Source organism: Dendrobates tinctorius, unplaced genomic scaffold (assembly GCF_039654945.1).
Source record: "Dendrobates tinctorius isolate UK_male_01 unplaced genomic scaffold, ASM3965494v1 ptg000062l, whole genome shotgun sequence".
NCBI classification, from domain to species: domain Eukaryota; kingdom Metazoa; phylum Chordata; class Amphibia; order Anura; family Dendrobatidae; genus Dendrobates; species Dendrobates tinctorius.
In genome coordinates this window covers 18,484,683-18,501,123 of record NW_027361730.1, presented here as the reverse complement: position 1 = coordinate 18,501,123, position 16,441 = coordinate 18,484,683, and the positions used below count along the sequence as shown (strand labels likewise).

Sequence of the window (16,441 nt, the reverse complement as noted above, 5' to 3'; positions counted from 1 at the left end):
CCAAAGCCCCCTTATTTAAATCCATAATTTCCCTTGGGATCAATAAAGTGTATCGCATTTGCATACAAAATAAGTTACTTTCTCAGGCTGTGTACCACCAGCAAGTACAGTACTGGTATGAATTTTCTAGAGGCTAAGTTCCCTATATCACAGTATATATAGCTCATTTCAAATGCATTTTGGGGGTGGCAAACTCCCTTTATGTCAGAACTCCCTAATAGGGTATTTAAAAATGGCGTTTCTACACCAGACAGCCGTCTAATAAAACAATTCCTAAAATATCAATGTCCTGTATTCGTCAACGAGAATTTAAAAAAAAAAACCAATATGTATAGTGCGATTGTGCTGGTTCATTGTATAGGGTTTACAACCAGGTCCTCTTCTAAATCTGTACATTACAGGGGGCAGAGGCGAGACACGGGATAGAGGGTGATAAATGGCTTATTATTTCTCCGTAGAAGTTTTGTTGGTCTTATTAATATTATTTATATCTTTAGGTTATTAAATGAGGTTGTAGGAAAGGTGGTGATTTATGTGCAGGCGTGTGACCTGTGTAACATGTGAGGAGGGCCTGTCACCGAAACACTTTAATCTGTCAGAGCGGAGGGATGTGTATATGACACAGGAGAAGCGATCTACTGAGTGCCGGGCGAGCTGATGAATGCGACTGGCCGCTTTGCTTAGCTTATGTCACAAATGTCTAACTGGCTCTCTGGGACAATGGCTTGAGACTTTTCTAGATAGGAGATTTGTGAAGAATGGCTAAAGAATGATACACCGACCATTGATAGAAAACTAGTAAGGTGTTAGCTGGCCGAGTAAATATTTCTCCCTGGCTTATGTGCAGAATGTTGATCTTAACATTATGACGAGATATGATAAGGTAACACAACATTTTCTCCACTCACCAATTTTTTTTAATTTTTTTTTTCTCATTAGAAAGTTTTTATGAAAACCACACTGAACCTTTTTTTAAACCCTTAGTCTACACTTAGAGAACGGAAACCCTTCAGTTTTTCCATTCAGATTTTAAGATTTTACTATTTCATCTGCTTCACGGAAATTCTTTTGTGAGTTTGGGCTTTTGCAATGCAATGGGTAAAATTCGTGCCAAAAGCCGCATGAATATTTGTCCTTGGAATTTGAAGCCAAATCTGCACCAGATTTTTCCTTCCCAGTTTTGGACAAGTTTAGAGGGGTTGCCCACTATTTGGCTTAAATTCAGCAGTTCCCCATGTCAATTAAAAACACTGTATACTCGCTCACCTCCCGGACTAGCGCTATTCCAGCATTGTTAGTGCTGTATCTGCGAGCACACTCATGACATGGGCTGCCGCCTATCAATGGGCTGCATTGCTCAAATTTCCTGGTCCGGAACCGCTTTGTCTTTGGGAAGTGTGGGCGCTACAGCCCATCAGCAGCCACTGATGTGTTGCTGTTCTCCCATGACGTTATAATGTCACACTAGTGGCGGCCAACATCACTGGAACGGCGCCATTCTGGAAGCTGACTGTTTTTATATCACATGAGCCACAGGTGCATTGAAGAAGAGTGTGTCCAAGTAAAATGATTCCTTTTCCTTCAGTCTGTACAAATGAAGCCTCTCCTGATGAGTTTCATATTTCAAACTTCCTTTATGATTTTTGCAGCTAAGCTTTGGACCCATTCTATCTCATCAGTGCTGAGTTCTCCAGAACTGAACATAAAATTCACACAACTGCCAATTCTTTACTAAGACAGAGGATTCTACTCTCCAAAGTGCAGCATTTTATATTTGGAAGCCTAGTACAGCAGTTTTTTATTGTTTTGACCATCTTGCCAGTAAAATAATCATTTTCAATGTTGCAGTTCCACCTTTGGGAACTTTATTCTTAATGCACCCTCTGTGTGCAGAGTTCTGCTACCTGGTGACCTGACTCTATGTACCTTCTAAATTAGGATCATACTCCAGTCATTACAGCCTAAGTCGAGCAAGACGATAAAAGGCAGTATAGTGAACCTTGGATCTCCTATAAGCAACATGTCAGTATTTTTTACAGTTATGTGCAAAGTAACTTATAACAGCCAAACAATGAGAGCTTTCAAGGAAAGTAGGTACCCTCCTTAGCTGCATCTAAAGCATCTTTTTTTTAACCAAACAGTACCCTATTCTATGCAAGTCCACAAGGACAGGGTCCTCTCCCCTCTGTACCAGTCTGTCATTGTAAATTTGTTTACTGTTAACCAGTGCTGTGGAGTCGGTATAAAATGGACCGACTCAGACTCCTAAAATATATAATAAATTGGGTACAGTAGTTCAATGCAGAATGTGCTGAATATTTTTTCATAGGAATTTGGGAAAGTTATGAAATGTCTTATAAATGACTGTTCTATTCCTGATCTAAGGCTACATTCACACAAGAACAGGTTCTTGTTATTGTAACGGACAATGCTTCAAACATGATAAGTACAATTACACTGATGAATGAGAGTAATGAACAACAGCTAGAGGAACATTTAGGATTCAGTGTGTTTGAGATGGAAGGCCACAGTGCTGTTCATGTAACTGAGTAACAAACAGATGTTACAACAGAAGAACAGCAAAATTATACTTTAGAAATAGATGATCTTGTTGAAGCTGCTTCAAAACACTTTCATATTCATCACATGCGCTGTGTTGTGAACACGCTGCAGCTGGCAATAAGAGATAGTTTGCAAGAGGGACATGCTGGAAATCTGATTGGAAAAGTGAGGAAATTGGTTATTGTCGCCGGAACCCCTAAAATTGATTCCATCTTGAAGACACGGGCTGGGAAAGGGGCAATTGTCGATTAAGCCACTCGGTGGGGAAGCACTTATTTAATGATTGAGCGATTGCTTGAACTACAACCATTTCTTATAGATATGATGAACCCTCAGGTAACCCTAAATGAAGGTCAATGGACACAGGTGACTGAATTGAAGGAATTGCTTAATCACCCATTTACCGTGACTAAAAAATTACAAGCTGAGGATTTAACTCCTGGCATTTTCATAAGGGAGTGGAAGAACTTGCTATTTTGCCTGTCCGAAAGAGGAGGTTTAATTGCAGATGGCATTTCTGCTTCAATGAAACGGAGAGAGACACAGCTATTGGAAAATAAATTTTTTCTGGCAGCTGTTTATGTGGACCCAAGTCATCTTATACTGCTTGATGCTTGATGATCAACAGCTTACTAAAGGAAAAGAAGCTCTGACTGAGGTAGCAGTTAAGATGAGTGGCCTACAGGAGGACTGCCAGGTGCAAGAGAACTTGGGTCCTGACAGTGCTACTGCTGCCATATCTTCATCCTCATCAGATGAGGCATTTGACTTTGACAAGTATTTGGATGACATGGCGCAGGCAAAGCGTTGCCGCAAGGAAAAAGATTTCACTCCGTCTTCTATAGCAAGATATATATATCACTATGTAATAAACTATGTAAGTGGCAAAAAACAGTTTTCAACAAAAACATAAATAACTAACTAAATAACATTTGTGCAGTCTATGAATTTGTTCTAAGAAATATAATTGCCTCGATCAGATCCTCCTTTCATAGATGACCTCAAATCTGACCTAATAATTTTAAGGCTAGAGAACAACCTCTCTACTATATATATATATATATATATATATATATATATATATATATATGTAATCGATATTACATATTGTGTTACATATTTACAATTTATTACAGTTTTTTGTGTTCTAAATTTGTATTCCAATAAATATATATTATGTTCTATCTAAGTATCTTGATTATTGTATCATAAAACTGATTAAATGTCTGATGTTCACATTGTACTACAGTCATGGTCAAAAGTTTTGAGAATGACACAAATATTAATTTTTACAAAGTCTACTGCTTCATTTTTTCTAATGGCAATTTGCATATACTCCAGAATGTTATAAAGAGTGATCAGCTTAACAGCAATTACTTGCAAAGTCAATATTTGCCTAGAAAATTAACTTTATCCCCCAAAACACATTTCAACATCATTGCAGCCCTGCCTTAAAAGGACCAGCTAACATCGTTTCAGTGATTGCTCCATTAACACAGGTGTGGGTGTTGATGAGGACAGGGCTGGAGATCAATCTGTCATGATTAAGTAAGAATGACACCACTGGACACTTTAAAAGGAGGCTGGTGCTTGGCATCATTGTTTCTCTTCTGTTAACCATGGTTATCTCTAAAGAAACACGTGCAGTCATCATTGCACTGCACAAAAATGGCCTAACAGGGAAGAGTATCACAGCTAGAAAGATTGCACCTCAGTCAACAATCTATCGCATCATCAAGAACTTCAAGGAGAGAGGTTCTCTTGTTGCCAAAAAGGCTCCAGGGCGCCTAAGAAAGACCAGCAAGCGCCAGGACCATTTCTTAAGTGTTTCAGCTGCGGGATCGGGCTACCAGCAGTGCAGAGCTTGCTCAGGAATGGCAGCAGGCAGGTGTGAGTGCATCTGCACGCACTGTGAGGCGGAGACTCTTGGAGCAAGGTCTGGTGTTGTGAGTTCATTTTCCCCTTCGTCACTGAGGTCTGGTGAACTCCCTATTCTGGTAAAGGAAGGTAATGAGCCTGATTATCAGGCACCTGAGCCTAATGATGATGACTGGCTGAGTGGAGTCACGGACTGGATATAAGGCTGCCGACGCCCTTCTGCCCTGCGGGTGATTTCTCTGTGGACTTCTAGGAAACCAGTCTGATTCCTGCTCCTCTAAAGCTAAGTTTTCTGCTTTGCCTTTTAGCATTTGTGTTTTGTTTTTGTTTGCCTTGCTTTTCTGGATTCTGCCATTCCCTGCTGGGGTGAGCTGATTCTCCTTTTGCCGGTTGCTCTGTCTTCAGAATATTCCTGAGTACTGACATAGTCTTTTTGAAGCCTAGCGTCTTCAGGGTCTTTTTTCACTGTCAGTCTGTTGGCTCTTATTTTCATAGGGTTTTTCACGGATTGCAGACAGCAGCCTTCCTGTCCTTTCCTATCTAGTTAGCTTGGGCCCCGTCTTTGCTCAGTCTATCTTTCTGTCTGTGTTGTGTTCTTTCTTCTTGCTTCACTGTCATTATATGTGGGGGGCTGCCTTTTGCTTTGGAGTCTGCTCTGGGGCAGTTTAGATTTCCCTTTCTGTCTTTAGGCTATTTAATTCTACGGCTGTGATCGAGGGGTCTAGGGCATCGTAGGAACCCCCCACGGCTACTGCTAGTTGTGTTGATAGGTTCAGGGGTCTGCAATCCGATAGCTGCCAACCTCTCTGGTTTTCTGGACTTCGCTAGCATTTCTGTTTTTGCCTCCTACGGTGACTCACTCATAACAGAATCACCCGCCATACCGCAGATCCTAGGGTACTCAATAGCAGGAAAGAATTGTGTTAAAAAAAAAAAAAAAGTGTATATTCTTTCCTCTATATCTCTGAGGCCGTAGGGGGTATTTTTTTTTCTCTCAATGGAGATAAAGCAATTGTCTGATCATGTGGAGCAGCTCGCTGCGGAAGTGCGGGGAATTTCTGCCTACCTTGCTCGTTCGCATGCTGTTGAACCAAAGATCCCTACACCTGATGTATTTTTTGGGGATCGATCTAAATTTTTGAGTTTCAAAAATAATTGTAAATTATTTTTTGCCTTGAAGCCTAACTCGTCAGGGAGCTCCGCGCAGCAGGTTAAAATTGTCATCTCTTTGCTGCATGGCGATCCCCAGGATTGGGCGTTTTCTTTGAAACCAGATGATCCTATTCTGACTAATGTGAACGCATTCTTTCAAGCCTTGGGGTTGTTGTATGACGAACCTAATGCTATTGATCAGGCTGAAAAGACCCTGTTGGCATTGAACCAGGGACGAGATTCTGCAGAGTTGTACTGTCAAAAGTTCCGAAAGTGGGCGGTCCTTACTACCTGGAATGATAATGCCTTGGCTGCTCTCTTTCGGAAGGGTTTGTCAGAAGCCGTAAAAGATACTATGGTGGGATTTCCTGTTCCCTCTGGTCTGGACGATTCCATGTCATTAGCCATTCAGGTTGATCGGGGTTTACGTGAACGCAGGATTGCACGAGAGGTGTTGCCACCGGTAGAACAGACGTCTGAACCTATGCAATGTGATAGAGTTTTGTCTAAGGCGCAACGTCAGGAGTTCAGAAGGCGTAATAAGCTGTGTTTTTTCTGTGGAGATGCCTCGCATATTATTTCTGTTTGTCCTAAACGAGAGAAACGCTTTGCACACACGTTTTCTGTTGGTGGTGTTCAACCTAAGTTTCTTCTGGCAATTACTTTGATCTGCTCCCTGTCCACATTTTCCGCCAAGGCTTTTGTGGATTCGGGAGCAGCGCTAAACCTAATGGACTTGGATTTTGCTAAACGTTGTGGATTTCCGATGACACCTCTGCAGACGCCTATCCCTTTGAGGGGGATTGATGCTACTCCTTTGGCGAAAAATAAACCTCAGTTTTGGACCCAGGTGGTCATGCGCCCCAGACCATCAAGAAAATTGCAGATTTTTGGTGTTACATGGTCTGCATGATGCCGTTGTTCTGGGGTTTCCCTGGTTGCAAATTCATAATCCAGTCTTGGATTGGAAATCTGTGTCTGTGGTGAGTTGGGGTTGTCGGTGTGCCTGTAGTGACGCTCCGGTTTTTTCCACCTCTCCTCAGTCGCATGATGTTCCTGACTATTTGGCGGACTTTTATGATGTATTTAGTGAGAATGAGTCTGCGTCTCTGCCTCCTCATAGGAGTTATGACTGTGCAATTGAACTGAGCCCGGGGTGTAAATTTCCCAAGGGTCGGCTCTTCAATTTATCTGTACCCGAGTACGAGGCTATGCGGTCCTATATTAAGGAGGCATTGGAGAAGGGTCATATTAGACCATCCTCTTCACCCTTAGGTGCCGTTTTTTTTTTTGTGGCCAAAAAGGATGGTTCTTTAAGGCCTTGTATTGATTATCGTGCCCTCAATAAAATTACTATTAAATATCGGTATCCGTTACCCCTGATTTTGGATCTATTCTCTAGAGTTAGAGGTGCTTGCTGGTTTACCAAGCTTGACCTCAGGGGGGCGTATAATCTTATCTGCATTAAGCAGGGGGATGAATGGAAGACGGCGTTTAATACACCGGAGGGACTTTTTGAGTACCTGGTGATGCCTTTTGGGCTCACTAATGCCCCTTCTGTCTTCCAGTGCTTCATGAACGATATTTTCCGAGACTTTGTCGATAAATTTTTGATTATCTATCTGGATGATATTTTGATCTTCTCCAAGGATTGGGATTCTCATGTGGAACATATTCGGACTGTGTTCCAGATCTTGAGGGAGAATTCCCTGTATGTCAAAGGATCGAAATGCCTTTTTGGAGTACAGAGGATTTCATTTTTGGGATTTATTTTGTCTCCATTAACTATTGAAATGGACCCGGCCAAGGTACAGGCCATTTATGATTGGGTTCAGTCCACTTCTTTGAAGGCCCGCCAGAAGTTTTTGGGTTTTGTTAATTTTTATCAGAAATTTATAGCAAAATTTTCTAGTATTGCCAAGCCATTGACTGATCTGACTAAGAAGGGTGATGATGTGTTGAATTGGTCTCCGGAGGCTGTTGCTTCCTTTCAGGAGCTGAAGCGAAGATTTACCTCCGCCCCGGTTTTTTATGTGTGTTTGTCAGATGTTTTTATCACATACAGAAATATAATTGCAATCATATTATGAGTAACAAAAGGTTATATTGACAGTTAGAATGAGTTAATGCAGCAAGTCAATATTTGCAGTGTTGACCCTTCTTCTTCAGGACCTCAGCAATTCTCCCTGGCATGCTCTCAATCAACTTCTGGATCAAATCCTGACTGATAGCAGTCCATTCTTGCAAAATGAATGTTATTTTGTCTGAATTTGAAGGTTTTTGTTTGTCCACCCGTCTCTTGATGATTGACCACAAGTTCTCAATGGGATTAAGATCTGGGGAGTTTCCAGGCCATGGTCCCAAAATCTCTATGTTTTGTTCCCTGAGCCATTTAGTTACCACCTTTGCTTGATGGCAAGGTGCTCCATCGTGTTGAAAAAGGCATTGTTGATCGCCAAACTGCTCTTGGACAGTTGGGAGAAGTTGCTCTCGGAGGACATTCTGGTACCATTCTTTATTCATGGCTGTGTTTTTAGGCAAGACTGAGAGAGAGCCCATTCCCTTGGCTGAGAAGCAACCCCACACATGAATGGTTTCAGGATGCTTGACAGTTGGCATGAGACAAGACTGGTGGTAGCGCTCACCTCGTCTTCTCCGAATAAGCCGTTTTCCAGATGTCCCAAACAATCGAAAAGGGGATTCATCAGAGAAAATGACTTTACCCCAGTCGTCAGCAGTCCACTCCCTGTACCTCTTGCAGAATATCAGTCTGGCCATGATGTTTTTTCTGGAGAGAAGTGGCTTCTTTGCTGCCCTCCTTGAGACCAGGCCTTGCTCCAAGAGTCTCCGCCTCACAGTGCGTGCAGATGCACTCACACCTGCCTGCTGCCATTCCTGAGCAAGCTCTGCACTGCTGGTAGCCCGATCCCGCAGCTGAAACACTTTTAAGAAACGGTCCTGGCGCTTGCTGGTCTTTCTTGGGCGCCCTGGAGCCTTTTTGGCAACAAGGGAACCTCTCTCCTTGAAGTTCTTGATGATGCGATAGATTGTTGACTGAGGCGCAATCTTTCTAGCTGCGATACTCTTCCCTGTTAGGCCATTTTTGTGCAGTGCAATGAAGACTGCACGTGTTTCTTTAGAGATAACCATGGTTAACAGAAGAGAAATAATGATGCCAAGCACCAGCCTCCTTTTAAAGTGTCCAGTGGTGTCATTCTTACTTAATCATGACAGATTGATCTCCAGCCCTGTCCTCATCAACACCCACACCTGTGTTAATGGAGCAATCACTGAAACGATGTTAGCTGGTCCTTTTAAGGCAGGGCTGCCTGCAATGATGTTGAAATGTGTTTTGGGGGATAAAGTTCATTTTCTAGGCAAATATTCACTAAGCTGATCACTCTTTATAACATTCTGGAGTATATGCAAATTGCCATTAGAAAAAATGAAGCAGTAGACTTTGTAAAAATTAATATTTGTGTCATTCTCAAAACTTTTGGCCATGACTGTACACAGGTCATATACCTGGGGGTCGGTGGGGGAGGGGGAGCAGGGGGTGTCAGAGATCATACTTACCTGTCCTGCCGCGGTCTCTGCAGCCTTGCTCACTTCTCCACTGTCTTCAGCGGTCACGTGGTGCCGCTCATTACCACTCATGAATATGCGCATATTCAGGAGTGGTAATGAGCGGTACCACGTGACCGCTGAAGACAGGAAGGGAGACAGTGGAGAAGCGAGCGAGGCTGCAGAGACCGCGGCAGGATGGGTGAGTATAGTGATATTCACCTGCCCCCGGTCCATCGCTGCTCACCGCTGTCTCTGCTGCATCCTGTGTCAGTGACGTTTAGGCAGCAGGGGGCGCGGTGACGTGATTAGTGCCTGCCGCCCCTCTGCTGGCTGAACTGTCACTGACTCAAGAATCGGCAGACAGCGAGGATGGACCCAGGAGAGGTGAGTATGGCTTTTTTTTTTTTTTTTTTGCAGCATATGGGGGCATAGTCTATGGAGCAGCATATGGGGCATAGGGGCATATTCTGTGGGGCAGCATATGGGGGCATATTCTATGGAGCAGCATATGGGGGTATATTCTATGGAGCAGCATATGGGGGCATATTCTATGGAGCAGTTTATGGGGCATATTCTATGGAGCAGCATATGGGGGCATATTCTATGGGGCAGCATATGGGGGCATAGTCTATGGAGCAGTATATGGGGGCATAGTCTATGGGGCAGCATATGGGGGGCATATTCTATGAAGCAGCATATGGGGGTATATTCTATGGAGCAGCATATGGGGGCATATTCTATGGAGCAGCATATGGGGGCATATTCTATGGGGCAGCATATGGGGGCATAGTCTATAGAGCAGCATATGGGGGCATAGTCTATGGAGCAGTATATTGGGGCATAGTCTATGGGGCAGCATATGGGGGGCATAAACTATGGAGAAGCATATGGGGGCATATTCTATGGAGCAGCATATGGGGGCATAAACTATGGAGCAGCATATGGGGGCATAGTCTATGGATTCCACCCTCGGCTTATACACGAGTCAATAAGTTTTCCCAGTTTTTTGTGGCAAAATTAGGGGGGTCGGCTTATACACGGGTCAGCTTATACACGAGTATATATGGTAAATATAAGCAATATATGTTGGAGTCGTGGAGTCGGTGTAAGGGAAATTGAGGAGTCGGAGTCGCAGGTTTGGCTTACCGACCACAGCCCTGCTGTTAACAATATCTATAACTTTGTATTTAACCCCCCTTCTCATGTACAGCACCATGGAATTAATGACGCTATATAAATAATAATACTGATGAGGGGCAAAAACACTGAAACAGTACTGTCTACATACAGATGGGTCACTGGTTTGATTGATATGAGTTACTTTGCAGATTTTTTCCCCATAGAGCACTACCTTAAAAATAAGACTCTTCAGTGAGAGACTGTACTTCCCATGAGTTAGACTGGGTTGACACAGACATATTGAAAACAATCAAGCCACTTCCACAAATTACGGACAAGTACCAGAGCTGCCTTTATAATGAACCAGAATAATACATGCTGTGATTTTTCCTATGCAGACCATCAGTCCGCTTTGAAAATCAGCCATGTGCGTCTGTACACTAGCTATAATGAGACCATGTGTGGTCCATTGAGACACGTAAACTGCATACAAACTGACTAGATACCTGTCTTAAAGGGGATATGTCAGCAGGTATTTCCTATTTAATTTGAGGGCAGCATGAGATAGGGGCTAAGACGGTAATTTCATTGATGCCACTTTTTAAGCTGTGTGCTATTGTTTCAATGCAGTGAGTGTTTTATCAGCAAGAGATTATCTCTACAGAATTACATCTCTGATACCCCTTGGTCTAACCTCACCCCCTGCACTGATTAGCAGCTTCCTATCCATATACAATGTGCACAGAAGGCATGGTGTGGGCAGAATTAGCTTTCTCAGCTCTGCTTTATGTTATATCTAAGAACTCTGATTGTGTCGCAACTGCTGCACCCAATAAACTAAGTGATGCATTGCTGGAATCAGGGTCTAATTCCCTACATTATGGTGCATGCAGACGAGGTAGCAAAAACCTGGCGACTGATTCCCTTTAATAAACGCTTACATGACTTATTTTTTGTCATCTTTAAATAAATGCCTATGACAGCCACCCTAGTTATAAGTCGTATTAACCATGTATGTGTAGAAGAAGAGTGACGTTCATTTGTTTCACACTGTGCTGTATGTTTTCTTTCAGAGTGAAGGAATATGAGAGTGTTCTGGAAATGAAAACGCCTGTGTCTGATTCTCCATACAAAGCTAAGTGAGTATAAGTGTGATATCAGTGTGATGCACTTGTCCCCAAATAGTTGCACATTTCACAGGAAGAAAATGGAAAAGCTGATATTTAGTCTGTGTTACACAGTACAGATTATTGTAGTTCTTGTTTTAAATTCGACAGAGTTTCAGTGTTATATGATTGAAAATGATTTTGCATAACTTTAAGTATAATATCAATTATGGAAGGAACCATAAGAGCTATAAAGTGAAAGAAACAAGGTAGTGAATTAAAAGTGAAATTTTATTGAAAAAAAATTTAAATTAGTAGGGAGTGAAGATAAAAAACAGGACAAAATGGACCTCCAAAAAGGGGGGGGGAGATAAAAACCAGCAGAAAATATCAATGTGATAAGCAATTCAATAATTCATAAACATTTACATGGATCAATAGTAAGGTGCAAAGTTGCCTGAAAATTCACAGTAATGGGGGTGTCTTTCAGCTGCAGGGACAGGATGACTGGTTGCAATTGAAGGAAACATGAATGCGGCCAAGTACAGAGATATCCTGGATGAAAACCTCTTCCAGAGTCCTCTGGACCTCAGACTTGGCCGAAGGTTCTTGATGTTTTCATCCATCACAAAACGTCTTGGGGCTGATTCATCAAAGCTTTTATATCCGAAAACTGCCGTAAAAGCTTTGAAAAGTTGCTAATATTTTTGCTCAACGGGTAGAAATACGCGGATCGATTTGTAAAACTCCAGTTCAGCGTTCAGGTCAGTGGTACATGGCAGCTAGATGAGAGGCCCGGAAATCTCTTACCTTCCAGAGTCACCGGCGTGGCTTTTGATTTGTCTAGGCTGGTGCAACATTATCTATGAATCGCGATGCACAAATGACATTGGGCCGGGGCTACCCGAAAGTAAGAGATTTGCAGGCCTCTCGTCTAGCTGCCATGTACCACTAACCTGGACACTGGACCTGAGTTCCATGAATTGATCCACTCATCTCTAGCAACAGAGAAAGTATAGTGACTTTTGGCATTTTCACCCCAGTTTGAATCCACCCTCCTGAAAAGGGCAGAGCTGGGATGGAGACGGGACAGGGTGTGGCCATGCCCTCTTTGCAAACTCACTAACGTTTTGTATTGCAGAAATACTACTCCAGTTCCTGATTGAAATACATTTTTGGTGCAGCATATATGCCTCTCAGAGGATGCATCAAATTCTTGAACCCCTTAGTGACCAGGCCATATTTTTAAACTCTGACCATTGTCACTATGTGTAGTAATAACACTTCAACAAATCCCAGTGATTTTGCATGTTATAATTTATGATGATGGTAAATTTAGGTCGATATGTTTTGTGTTTATTTAGAAAAAAAATCAGAAATTTGACAAAAATGTAAAAAATATTAGCAATTTTCAAACTTGTAATTATTATCCCTTTAATCCAGATAGTCATACCACAGAAAAACATTAATAAATAACATTTCCCTCATGTCCGCTTTAAATCAGCACCGTTTGTAAAATGTTGTTTTATTTTGTTAGCATTTTAGGTTTAAAAACGTAGCAGTAATTTTTAATTTTTTCATGGAAATTTACAAAATTTATTTTTACCACCTAAATGTCTCTAACTTCAGAACAGGCCGCAACAGCCGGCAGACTCTAAGGCCGCAGTTTGGCCGTGAATTGCCATGGCAAACATCAGGACCACACAATCATGATCTCAGGGTGCAGATGAGGATAAAGAGGGAGAAACCACACTGTTTTAACCATTTATATGATGTAGTCACTATTGACAGCAGCATCTAAGGGGTTAATCAGATGTGGACGGTGACAACACTGATCGTGGCTGATACAGCAAGTTGTCAGCTATAGTGTACAGCCGACGGCTGCTGGATTGTCAACTGTATGGGGCTGCTATTCTCTTGTATCTCAGGTCAGTAAAAAGACGTATTGGCGGTCATTAAGGGGTTAAGTGGTGTGCACATCATAATGAATTCAGCACATCCTACTACAGGGAGCCCCTCAATAGGACTGGCACGTGCTACACCAGTCTTAATAAAGCAACCCCCTTGTCCTTTGTAGAGCAGTATTCTTGCTGTGTGCCATGCAGGTTCTCAATGACAAATATAATACTAAACCTTAACCATATATGTTTTAATATACTACCAGTATTAATCTAGAGTAGACCTAACAACGCCAAAAGGGTATAAGTGTCTGTCTCTGACTCTGGTGGACGCTTCTCTCTGTGCTTTGCAGGAATGCTGAGGTTCACATGGCAGGCTTCTTTTTAATAAAACTAATTCCATTAGTAACATGCCTATTTACTCGCTCCATTGCTTGCTCCATAACATTTGCATAAGGTCATCAGATGTCCACCATCCCCAGGTCTAGAAGACAATGAGGGGACAAGCGAACAAGATTGTACCACTTGGCCCATTCTAACCATTTACACCAGTGTTTGCCAACTCCAGTCCTCAAGAGCCACCAACAGGTCAGGTTTTTAGGATTTCCTTAGTATCGCCCAGGTGGTGGAATTATTGCCTGCAGGTGAGCAGATCTCATCGGTGCACTTTTAAGTGAAATCCTGAAAACCTGACCTGCTGGTGGCTCTTGAGGACTGGAGTTGGGGAACACTGATCTACACACAGCTCACCATAGCAACCCCTTTGTTTTTACCTTTCTAAGGGTACCGTTACACCTAGCGATGCACCAGCGATCCCGACTAGCGATATGACGCGGTCAGGATCGCTGGTGCATCGCTAGGTGGTCGCTAGTGAGCTGCCACTCAGGCAGATCTCACCAGCGACATCGCTGGGGACTGGGATCGCTAGTTACCTGTCAGACGCGGCGATCCTGCGTCCTCCCGCCCGGCTCCACGCGTCGCTCGTCGTCACAGCAGGAAGCACCGCAGGAAGTGACCGACGAGGAATGGTCCAGCAGCTTCTCGCGCGATCAGCGATAACCAGCGGGGGAGCCGGTCGGAGGTAAGTATCACATGTAGCAATATCGCTAGCAATATCGCTGTAACGTCACAAAATCGGTGACTTTACAGCGATATTGCTAGCGATATCGCAGTGTGTAACGGGGGCTTTAGCCAGACTTTATTGGCTGCATGCGTACATACAGATAGCCATCACCCCTCCATCCCTGCTTACAGGGCCAACGAGCTGCACTCATTGGTACAACAAACTTATAACATTAACTTCCCCCCCTCTAGCTGGTAAAAATCTAAATACCTAATATTTATTCGAGCTATTAGTGGGCCGGACTTGTCCCCTTACTATGCTATCCTCAAACAGTGCAGCAGAGATTAATGCCAAATCTGCTGTACATTTTCAGTTAGTCTGAATCTTGTGATTTTTACTCCTGTTTTTTTTTAGGCTACAACGACTTACCAAAGATCTCCAGAAACAATTGCAAACACAAGATAATGGAGCCTGGGCCACCAACAAAGTGTCTGCTCTTGATCGGGCTTTGGGAGAAATTTCTCGGATCCTAGAAAAGCAGGTGAGGGAATAAGAAACTTCATTAAATAAAAGTAAAAGTGTGACTTGTATGTTTTTCACTCTGTAGCGAGCATATGTTTTTCAGTCTGCTCATCTATTATTAGTGGATGGTATTCCTCAGTGATAGCGTTTGTTAGGGCACTCATCGACCTCCCCCGAAACAATTACATGGTGCCAATGGGTCATCATGGCAGATGGCGGCTTTATGAAGATCTCCATAGCTGTCACTGAGCAATACATACCTACAACAAGATACCATCCACTGATAATGAATGAACATATCCACAGAGCTACAAGGATTTCAAGAAGCAGCCTCCTGGATTACAAACAGAGAGGGAGGACAACAACAGGGTACCTCTTGTGGCCACATAGAACACACACATTAGCATCCTAAGGAAAATTTGGTGCTAATCTCCATCCCATGTTCCACAGAAACCAAAGACTGAAAGTAATATTTCCAGATCTACCACTTTCCTTCTACATCGCCAGCACAGGAGGTGGATATAAGCTTTAGTATTTCATGGGGGCCAAGCAAGGGGTGTGACAAGAAGTTGTCCAAGTAGTGGACATAATCTTTAAGGAACCTCCTTGTCAAAAGTGTCCTCTCATCACCATTAGTGACAGGCACATTCCCATGTAACAATTAAAAATGCAAAACTTGTACCCACTGTAGAGATCTGTACTCAGGTGTGACTGGAGGAAAACAGGAGGCATGTTCCCTTTAAAAGTTCATGTGAGTTTATTTGCTTCATAAACCCAGAATCATCAACAAAAGGTAAACAGCCTTTAGAGCAGGCAAAACAAAACATCAATGTCCATAGCAGGGCTCTGCTCCACCAGGCCTGTGGGCACACTGGCTGGGTAATGTCCAGCACGCAGGCTCGGTCTGGAGACACACACAGGAGGCCTTCTCCCTTCCAACACACAGAACATGTGCCAAAGAGCCTCCATTATTTATGCTGTAACCACACCCATCTGTGAAGTATGTGGGTAGCCAGACCCGCCCATCTCTCATAGCTACCCGGACCCAGGTGACCAAACGACATCCTAGTGCTTACGTGCACTAAAGAAAACACTCCGGGTTAAATCACAGACAGAAGCCATTTCTTTGACACATACCTCCCTGTTGTGAGTTCATTTTCCCCTTCACTACTGAGGCCCGAGGAACTCCCTCTTCTGGTAAAGAAAGGTAGTGAGCCTGATTATCAAACACCTGAGTCTGATGATGATGACTGGCTGAGTGGAGTTACTGACTGGATATAAGGCTGCCGACGCCCTTCTGCCCTGCGGGTGATTTCTCTGTGGGATCCTTGGAGACCAGTCTGAATTCCTGCTCCTCTAAAAGCTAAGTTTTCTGCTCGGCTTTTTGCATTGGTGCTTTGACTTTGTTTTGCTTTGTTTTTCTGGATTTCTGCCATTCCCTGCTGGGGTGTGCTGAATTCCTTTAGCTCTGTCTTCTGAAAATACCTGAGTGCTGATTTAGTTTTTGAAGCCTAGCTGCTTCAGGGTCTTTTTCATATCAGCTTGTTGGCTTATGTCTTTGATAGGGTCTTGGC

At 43.1% G+C, this 16,441-nt stretch overlaps 1 protein-coding gene across 2 annotated transcripts in view; it reads left to right on the top strand.

Annotated features, from left to right (window-relative positions):
* SCAPER (S-phase cyclin A associated protein in the ER) overlaps positions 1-16,441 on the top strand; it is a 404,857-nt gene that overhangs the window by 251,341 nt on the left and 137,075 nt on the right. For both annotated transcript variants that reach the window (XM_073579348.1, XM_073579347.1), the window contains exons 21-22: positions 11,352-11,417; positions 14,760-14,886. In XM_073579348.1, the coding sequence (XP_073435449.1) occupies positions 11,352-11,417; positions 14,760-14,886 (193 nt within the window). The remainder of the gene's footprint in view (positions 1-11,351; positions 11,418-14,759; positions 14,887-16,441) is intronic.